The 9,719-nt window shown below is 39.6% G+C and overlaps 1 protein-coding gene across 1 annotated transcript; it reads left to right on the top strand.

Annotated features, from left to right (window-relative positions):
* The first annotated feature begins 1,445 nt into the window (after window positions 1–1,445).
* Window positions 1,446–1,913, top strand: LOC149222311 (caffeic acid 3-O-methyltransferase-like). The gene has a single exon (XM_089387563.1). The coding sequence runs from the start codon at window positions 1,446–1,448 to the stop codon at window positions 1,911–1,913; it is 468 nt and encodes a 155-aa protein (XP_089243689.1).
* Window positions 1,914–9,719: the final 7,806 nt, after the last annotated feature.

Raw genomic sequence — 9,719 nt, forward strand, 5'->3', positions numbered from 1 at the left:
CAACTAGGGAAGAAAATAATGCATACTTTGACACCTCCTTAGAAATGGTGCCAAAAAGTGACGAGCCTCAGTATTGCAACAAGAATGCTGCAACTCCCAAGGCTACTAACTTTAATTATCAACCAGGGGTTTGTACAAACTTAAGAGGTATCGACACTATATGTGCATCTTACAATGTGTCCTTCCTTTTTTGTCATGATGTAATTGAGTGCATGTATTGTAATCAAATCCTAAACTAATTGCAGAAAGTGAACTATTCAAAATGGAAACCCTAACCTATTGCAAGAAATAAAGTACAAGGAAAGAAACATATTCTAATTGCATAAAGATCATGAACTAAATGTAAAAGAAACCTAACTCAACCCTATTTATCACATGTGATGATTTAAACTAACTGAGCATGGAATCTGATCTAGGGAGTATTAACTATTGCATGCATGTGCTAATTAAGAAATAAAAAGAACTATTTTTCTTTATCTTTTCATTTTATAAATGCAAATGTTAATCTTTCCTTGTTCTTTAGCAGGGGAGATAGGTGTGGAGGAAGAGGGGTACAATGGTTTTGATGGCTTGGAGGTAAAGTAGAGGCCTAATCCTAGCTTAAATGATGATTTTTCTCAATTCGGGCTCAAAACAGGCCGCTACAAGATTTCCTACAGGATGTACTAGTTTCTACAAGATCCCTTGTTTTATTACAAAAAGTAGGCCGAAAGCTTACGAAGTGGTATAGAAGGTGGAATGGAGCTTGGAAAGGTGGATAATGAAAGAATAAGGCACGGAGGTGGTGGACACTACCCAAAACTCAAGAAAGGGCTTCAATATGGGTAGATTTGCTCAATGGAAATGACATTTTTTGCTTATAAAACAAGAATTCAGATTGAGATTTTACTGGGTTTTGGCGACATGGGTAGATGAGGCTTGGATGAGGCGAATGAGATGAGGTATCCCTGCAATGTAGAATCTATTGAAAAAACACACATTATTGTCTGCATCTATCCACAAATTCATCTATACATGGGAAAGATTTATTAAATAATGAAAAATTACAAGTTTAAAAATAAAAAATTCAAGAACTAGCGAGCTAGTAAATCTATCAAATGCCTGACCTAATCAAGTGAAAATGCAATAGGGTAATTTTTGTTATTAAATATAATGTTTCTTTGATCTAATTAAAGTGGAACCAACTCAATTGAAGCTCATTAGCATGCCCTAAAAAATAACGGAAATTTACTGCTCTTTGCTACAAAGGAGTTCCAGAAATCTAGATTTGGGAATAAGAAGACTAATCCAATAGATTAATGATTAATATGACCTTACAAACATTTTCCAAAGATGAAATGATGCTTGTGATCCTGTAAAATAACTTACATCAACCATTAAACCCATTCCTACAACAAGAAATCATTAATACTTACTGTAGAAATAGAAAGAAACAAAAACAAGAGATGCATGCGAAAAGGAAGGGTGAAAAATCAGAGGAAGATCCTCAGAGCTCTGCGGAAAAGGAGGTCTGCGGTGGAAGGGCGGATTTAGGGTTACGAATGGACGCTTCGTGCCTATTCAGAAACATGCGCTTCCTGGGCGTGAAGGGCGTGCTCCGAGCCTCTGTAGATTCCGATGGAGGCCGCGAGAACACGAGATACGGACTCACACCCGTGCCCAAGTGGCTGATCCAAGAATCCAGAGAGTTGTCGAGGGCTCCGAGGCTGTTGATACAGAACGATGAGAGAAGTGTAGTGTCGTGGCATCGTTTCAACCAGTGCATGCTGGACGATGGCGTGGCCTGCGTGAGGGCCAACGGTGCGGAGATCTGGGATTATACCTTCGCTCATCCTGAATTCAACGATCTTTTCAACAGCGGCACGGCCTGCAATGCGAGGATCGTGATGAAGGCTCTTCTTTCCAAGTATTAGGGTTTCCATGATCTCAATCCCTTGATGGACGTCAACGGCGGGATTGAAACCGCGATGGCAGAGATAGTCAGAGCATATCCTTCAATCAAACACATCAACTATGATATTTCAAATATTGTTGGCCACTGCTCCCCATCATCCAAAAGCACACCCGGAAACCACTTCGGCTACATCTGTAAAAATGCTGACAGGAGATAAAAAGCCCTTTTATGCAACGGAAAGGCATGAAAACCCTAGAACCACCATCGATCCCCCAGATCTGGAGATCAATCATATAGATCGGGGATTGGACAAGGTTGATCCGTCAGATCTGAAACAAATATTTATCAGATCTGTAGAAGGCAGACACTATTGTGTACAGATCAGGGAAGGGATGGATGTGTTAGGGTTAAAAAAGGAGATCCAGATCAAAATGGGAACTCCGGCAACATATCAAAATCTCTTATTCTCAGGACTGTGCATGTAGGACCAACACACACTCCAGCACTATGGAGTTGTTAATGATTCAACCATCATACTCAATCTGAGACTACAAGGCGGGTGCAAGGGAACCAGCTCAAAAACTACAGGCTCCTTCCGCGATGCAGTCAAAGGAAAGGAACCATTGCAACACAGACCAGCACCCACATCAGAGCTTCCAGGTCCCTACATTGTGGAACAAAAGCAAGAATCACCTATGCTTACTTTAACACTGCCGGAGGTAACAGATCTATACTCAAATTTAATCCATAATGTCGTTATATGCAGATTTAATGGTTATTGGCCCAAAGCTGATGCATTACATCAATGGGTCTTTACAACATGGTCAACTAAATGTGAAATATATCTATGCCCTAAGGGTTTCTTCATAGTCAGATTTAGCACAGAACTGGAACGAGACAATATCATTAAGCAGGGGCCTTGGTTTTGGGGCAATGCTGGTCTCTTTATCACCCCCTGGTTCCCGGACTTTGATGCCAACACCATGGTCGTTTCGACGATACCAGTATGGGTAAGGCTGCATAACCTCCCACTGCATTTTTGGCACCGAAAAGCTTTAACAGCCATTGGGAACTCCTTAGGAAAACATCTTAAAACAGATGAAGACAGAGCTATCCGAGGAATTTTCACATATGCCAGAATATGTGTAGAGGTGGACCTAAGTCAAGGACTCCCAGATCACATCACATTGAATTTTAATAGTTCACTGTGGATGCAACAACTTGATTACGAAAATACGGCTTTCATATGTCGCAGCTGCTTGCAGACAGGGCACCTTCAATACGCATGTCCATTGTCTAGTATGGAGCCAAAAGGGAACAAGAAACAATAGAAAAAACCAAAAGGTTGGCAGCACACGGAACCACTGGAGGAGGAGGCACTGGACACAGAACCCACAGATGTACAAAGGAGACAGGAAAAAGAGCAGAAAGAAAGCACTGAGAGGCCCAATTTGGTGCCAAACAGCTTCGTACAGTAGCAAGAACTACAGTTGGATATAAGCGGTGCCAAATGAGCACATAGCCCCGAAGGATCGGACTCTGATAAAGAACAACCAGTATACACAGAGGAAAACCAACTTGCTATAATTGACCCCACTACCAACACTGGAGTCTGGCGCAAAGTAGAGAAGAAAAAAGGCAGGAAAATATAGGCCTGCTGACACAACATTATGTCTGTTGGTTTTCCTAACATTTCAGGAACAGTGCTTTTGCAAATTTTTTCTTTTATTTCTATTTGCTACCTGATATTACAGGTTCAGCCATTTGCATATGCTTTAAGCATCTACAAAATGTAATTTTATCAACATGAATAAAATTATGATTTTTTTCTACGGGGAAAAAAAAAAGAGATGCATGCGAATAAGAAGTGAAAATAAGGAAAGAAAATGATAGAAAAGGGCTTTGAGGCTCCTGGGATGCCCAACCCCAAGGAAACTCAGAGACCTATGGAAGAGAACAAATATTTAGAAGTTGAACATGACACCAATCTTCATTATTTTCATCAATACAATTACATTATTGTAAGAAATGACAATGGAACTGCAAAAATACGAGTTCTCTCCATAATAAAACTAATTAAAATCCCCCCAGAGGAAAAACCGACTTCGTACTTATAAAAACTGATTAGGAATCATTCCCCATGAAAGGAGGAAGCTTTCCCCACCAAAATCCCTTGATTAGTGGATTTGGTTCCCAATACTAGGAATCTGCATTAAATGGCAAGGAACACATTCCTAGATTTTCTCAATCATTGGAGTTCCACAATATGTGCCATTATTCCATAATATCTTGTTGATTTGTTATTTAATATTGATCCTTCTGTAGTAGGGAGTAAGTCCCTAAATTATATCCTCCTCCAAATCTTCATAATATGCTCAATATTCTCATAATATTCCACAAAAACAAATAATATTAGGCACAAATATGCAATTATTCATAAACCTTCCTAATGAGCATATTAAAGTTAAAATACATTATGCAAAAATATAGGTTTAATATGTTGAAGCATGTTTAGATGGGTCTTAATTTATGTTTAATTTAGAGGCATGGGCCTTAATTTATGTCTAATTTAGAGGCTCATCAATCAATTAGTTTTCAATTTGAGTTTAGTCTTTGTATTCTGACTCTATGCCCAATGGTTAAGGATACTTGGTCTACGGTGTTCTTGACACCTCCATGGAGCTACCATCCCTAGCTGGAGCCAATGTTAGTGTATGTTAGTCTTGCCAGTCACCGATGATCAAATATGCTCTTACAAGGTTCTTGTTAGGGTTTCAAAATCAAATTTTATCATTTCATTAGGTTTTCAAAATAAAATTTGGTCACTGGCTAGTGTGTCTAGGTCAGTGCTACTCCCTTCAACATTCATGGTTATTATTCTTCATCATGGTCATGTCATTTTTCAAGTGTTACAGGTCATGGATTAGTCAAATTATCATATAGGTCTTGGTCTAGGTCATCACTTGTAATTGTCATCATCATGTCAGTTTCAATATTATAGCCATGTTTATGATCTTGAGTCCACATATAAAGGGAGTTAGCATCTTAGGAAGAAAATGAAATAAAGGTAAAGGTATCATTTCAGTTCATAAAGATATTGCTGCAACCACATCACATCTGGTCTTAAGATGAAGTATGAGGTCATGCCATCACATATGTCGGAAAGTGAATTTGACTCTCATAAAGGACCATACAAGCATTTCCTTCACTCATTCCATTGGAATTGAGCACTAACTCACCAAAAACAAAACCATTTCAACACATTCAACATCAAAGGACACTCTCAAAAGGGGATTGCCACCCTCTCCAGGCCCCTACACTGCATTTTTGGTGGGTGAGCTTCATTTTCCAAATTGCAAGTAAAAATAACAAACACATACACACTGTACCCTTCCGCACATCCAAATACACTTCCCACAACCCTTACACCCCCTGTCGCATCATTTCCATAATTCCTACATCAAACCTTAGCTCCTACGCCGCGTTTTGGGCAAATTTAGGGCTAAAACTGTGTTTTAATTCCCTACAATAAGCACCACATTATTTTCGTCATTTTCCACCTCTCTAAGATTTTTAATACATATATATATCTCCTAAAATTTTCCTACTCACACATTTTCTCCCTAACCCATTCACCCCTCACCTAAATATATTAATCCTTATCCCATACTCCCTCATAACACTCTATTTTTCCCCTTTCTTTCACTAGGGTTTTTCTTTACAATTGTAAATAATGGAGGGAGAAAAGAACCCATTCTCCCACTTTTCACACTAGTATCATGGACTTGGAGATATTATTTCCTCATTTTAGCCTATTTGTTTGATTGAGCAATGTTCTGTTTTAGTCACCTTTTTGCAGAGAATATTGTGGCCAATCAGAGATGAACATTGGAAAGAGGGAGGAGGTTATTGTTAAAAACATGAAAAATAACAAAAATTTCTCTCATATTTTCAAAATTATTTATGGTTAGAGAGATATATCTCCAACTTTCAGCCCTATTTTCGCATAAATTTGGAAATTTTTGGCACAATCCTGCTGCCAAAAGCGTAGCGTGGGCCACGCTGCACTTTTTTCTGGAGAGCTCCAAATGGAAACAAATATACATGTTTGGATATATTTTGACCCCTACATCAACTTTGGACACCTGGAAGCCCAAGTCATAAGCTTTTACTGGGTGAAAATGGCTAAAAACTACCTAAAAAACACATTTCTACCTTGTTTTTGGAGGCCACACTATGCTTTTTGACTAGTCTTGGGAGAATTCCCATTTTGAGGAGCTATAATTTGTCATTTTAAATGCTTGAGGGCTATATGGATAACTATATAGAAATATATTTCCAATGAGATATCATGAGCTCAATTTGGAGTTTAGGAAGACCTCCAATAGTGGCTTGTAATCTCACGCTACACTTTTCCTTAGCCACACTGCGCTTTTTCTAGATTCGCTACGCTTTTTCCAGGAGGTTGATTTTCTTCATTAGTTTGACATAGTTTGAATTTTACCTACGTAAATGACGTAGTTTATTAATCCTGATGTAAATATGATGTTATAGTGGGTAATTAGTCTTGTTAAGTTGTTTTTATGTAAAATTAGGCCTCATTAAAGAGGAAAAACTCAAGTCAAAGTCTAAATGAAGAGTTTGTATTCAACCTTCTCAGTCTTAGTTGTTGGTTGAGATATTCCTAGGAACTATTCCACCACTCATCGATTTGACTCTTGAGGGTGGGGAAACTATTTATTTTGGTCTATATGTATCATTTTCTTAGACAGAGAGAAGGGTTGGACATTTGAGGAGAGAACTCTTGTAGCTTCTTGGTGAGCCCCAGTATTGCAGTAATAATGTTGCAACTCCTGAAACTCCCTTCTTTAATTTTATCAACCCAGTAGTTCGTAACAAACTTGGAAGCGACAGTGCTGTATGCACAAGTACTATCTCTTGCCGCAGCTGTCACTTGGTCAGCTGGCACAAGTCCGCTAGGGGCTTAAGCCAACTTCTATGAGCTCTTAGAAGAAGCTTTTTAACTGATGGATGAAAGCTAACTCAAAGGAAGCTAATCTACTTGCGAAAAGAAACTGAAAGCCAAAAAGTAACGCGAACCCTAGCAAACCCTAATTCTACCAGCTAGTCCTACTGATGCAAAGGAGAGAATAAAAACTACTGGAAGAGATGCCATTACTTCTATGAAGGTAAAATACATGTGTCTAGACTACCTCTACCTGAAGAAAACATATTTTTGTATTTTTGAATAAGTTATTAGAATTATCATGCATGTGCTTTTAACTGTTTGTGACTATGCAAAGGTGGATTGGTGAGAGGAAATGCTTGGAAGAGGTAGGGAAGGTTCAGAGAGGGCCTAAGGGGTCCCTAACACCCTTCCAAAGAGTTTCACAGAGTTTGGCTATCAAGAAACCTCATTCGTGAGCTTCTACAAGAAGTCTGCAGGGGTTCTACAAGATGTTTCAGGAATTTCTATAGGATGTTCAGAAATTTCTACAGGATGTTTTAAAATTGGATTTTGGAGGATGGGTGAGTGAGGGAAGATGCATGAATGGATATGGAGGTAGGATAGGGGTCTCGAGTGGCCCAGGGACTGGTGGACGGAGTGGTGAGAAGGTGTAGATAGCTAAGTTGGCTCAAAGAAGGCTTAAACAATGATGTAAAAAAACTAGGGTTATGTGAGCAAATGTGGAAAACATGAGGTAAGGATTCTAAGTAGAGGGTGGAGTGGATGGTGCTGATGGAGAATAAGCAGATGAAGGAGTGGTACAGGTGCTCTGCAAGTCGTTTTTCCAATCTGAACCAACAAAGACTTGTAAATTCAAAGACCTAGTTTCGTTGACATAATTTGCTAGCTGTCAGTAAAGAGAATGAACAGAAGTGTGACCTGCAATGAAACCATGTATTTTAACTCATGCAACTAAGCAAACAAAAGTCTGAACTTGTAACCAACTTCTACACATGAAGATCAAACACTAGTGATTGCATGGCAAAGCAAACTCAGTGTTTTTGTGGGCAGCAAAGTCATCCTAGTCACAGCTCCTGATCCCACTGAGGGAGAGGTGAAACCACAGATGTTTGTTGGCCCTTTTCTTGAAGCTTTTTCTGTTAACAACCTATCAACTAAATTTGAGCATAAAAAGCTATTTTACTCATCAAAAACAACCTAAATAATAAAACAAGGTTTAAATCTAAATAACAGATTTTATTCTAAGAATGCAGCAAAGACACATGAAAGTAAACAAAGGAGGTACTGGGCATTTGAGATGGGCCCAATCCCAAGAGCTACAGCCTCCTAAGAGAGATTTAGAGCTGGTGCAAAGCTGGATTCATCTTTATTGAGCAAGAAAAGAAGAGTTACATCAAAAACTGTCCACAAGGGAAAGCTTGAAAATGTGTTGAAATGCAAAGCTAATCTACTGACTAAAATCGAACTACAAGCTAGCTAACTTCTACCTACAAAGTGACTAACTACTGGCTAACCAAAATGAGGCCCTAAGCCTTCTTATTTTTACAAATTGAGGACCCCTACAGTCCTCCTAAACTTTAGGGACTCGGCTACCCAAAACTTGTAGTTAACAGCAGTCCTACTTGACTTGCTTGGCTGCCCTTGTGATAATTGATTTGGTGGCCCTTGAACTCCGAGCTGATGGTGGAGAATTTGAGGTAAGGGCCCATAAATGGAGGGAACACCTTCCTAAAAATCCTCTCCACGAATTTGGCTGCCAAGTGCTCATTTCAACCCTTGATTTTGTCTCCAAATTGACCAAAAAGACTACACAAAGCACACATTAGACTTGTTGTCATAATGACTAACCCAATTCACTCTATTAGCATAAATATAATCAAAAACATGCAATAAACTAATGAGAATGGTGGATTAAGTCGAATTAGGAGGTTGAATGAGCCCAAATCATTTTCAAGTATAGGAATACTTCCAATGGAGCCATGTGCACATCGAGATTAGAGACAAGATGATGTGGCGGCTTGAAATGCATGCTTTGACAGCTATCCAGATCTCAGAGACCAAATGATCTGACTTTGAAGGGATCAAACATTGCTGAGGAAGAGAGTACCGTTGCAACTTAGTGACCGTATGAAACCATATCTCAATATAGCTCTGATATCCTTGGTTCTTTTGCTGATCTGGATCATGTTTCATGTCACCTTCTAACATGACTTCCTCATATTCCTCTTTTTGCTGATCTTTCTCTTGAATACATGGAGGATTTAATGGTAACCATGAGGGAGCTTTCTCGATCTCTGATTCTGATCTCTTCTCTTCATCAAGTGCAGCCCATGGTTCTTTGATCTCCTCTTTTGAATCTTCTTTTTCCTTTGGTCCTTCAATGTTGTCAATATAATCTCTGCTTTGCAACACTCTTCCTGAGCTATGGTGAAGATCGTTGAGCTCAAGAGGAGTCATTTGGACATGTTGTGCCTCAGCTTTGCAATTGGGTTGAGCTACTCCATTGTATGGTTTTGGAAATGGTGGTACGGGTAGCTGAGTGGGGGTGTATATTTGAGATGGATGTGGATGGGGTTGTGGTTGGGCAGGCATTTGGGGTTGCCTTGGTGGAGCAGGAGGCGATGGTTGTGGATGAGCAGGTGGTGGAGGAAAATAAGTGGGAGGAGTGTTGTATTGGGGCCTCCACCCCTGATGAGTTGCATTCCACTGAGGTTGTGGCTGAGCATAAGAGTGAAACGAATGAGCAGTGGGTTGAGAATAATATGGATCTGTGAAGGAACAAGGAGGAGGTGTGAACCAGAAAGGATGAGCAGGGGGACCCCAAGAAGGCATGAAAGTGGCTTGATAGGGGTCATA

This window comes from Pinus tabuliformis, chromosome Q, assembly GCF_031772625.1.
Source record: "Pinus tabuliformis cultivar Carrire ecotype Pingquan chromosome Q, CPIR1, whole genome shotgun sequence".
Lineage (NCBI taxonomy): Eukaryota > Viridiplantae > Streptophyta > Pinopsida > Pinales > Pinaceae > Pinus > Pinus tabuliformis.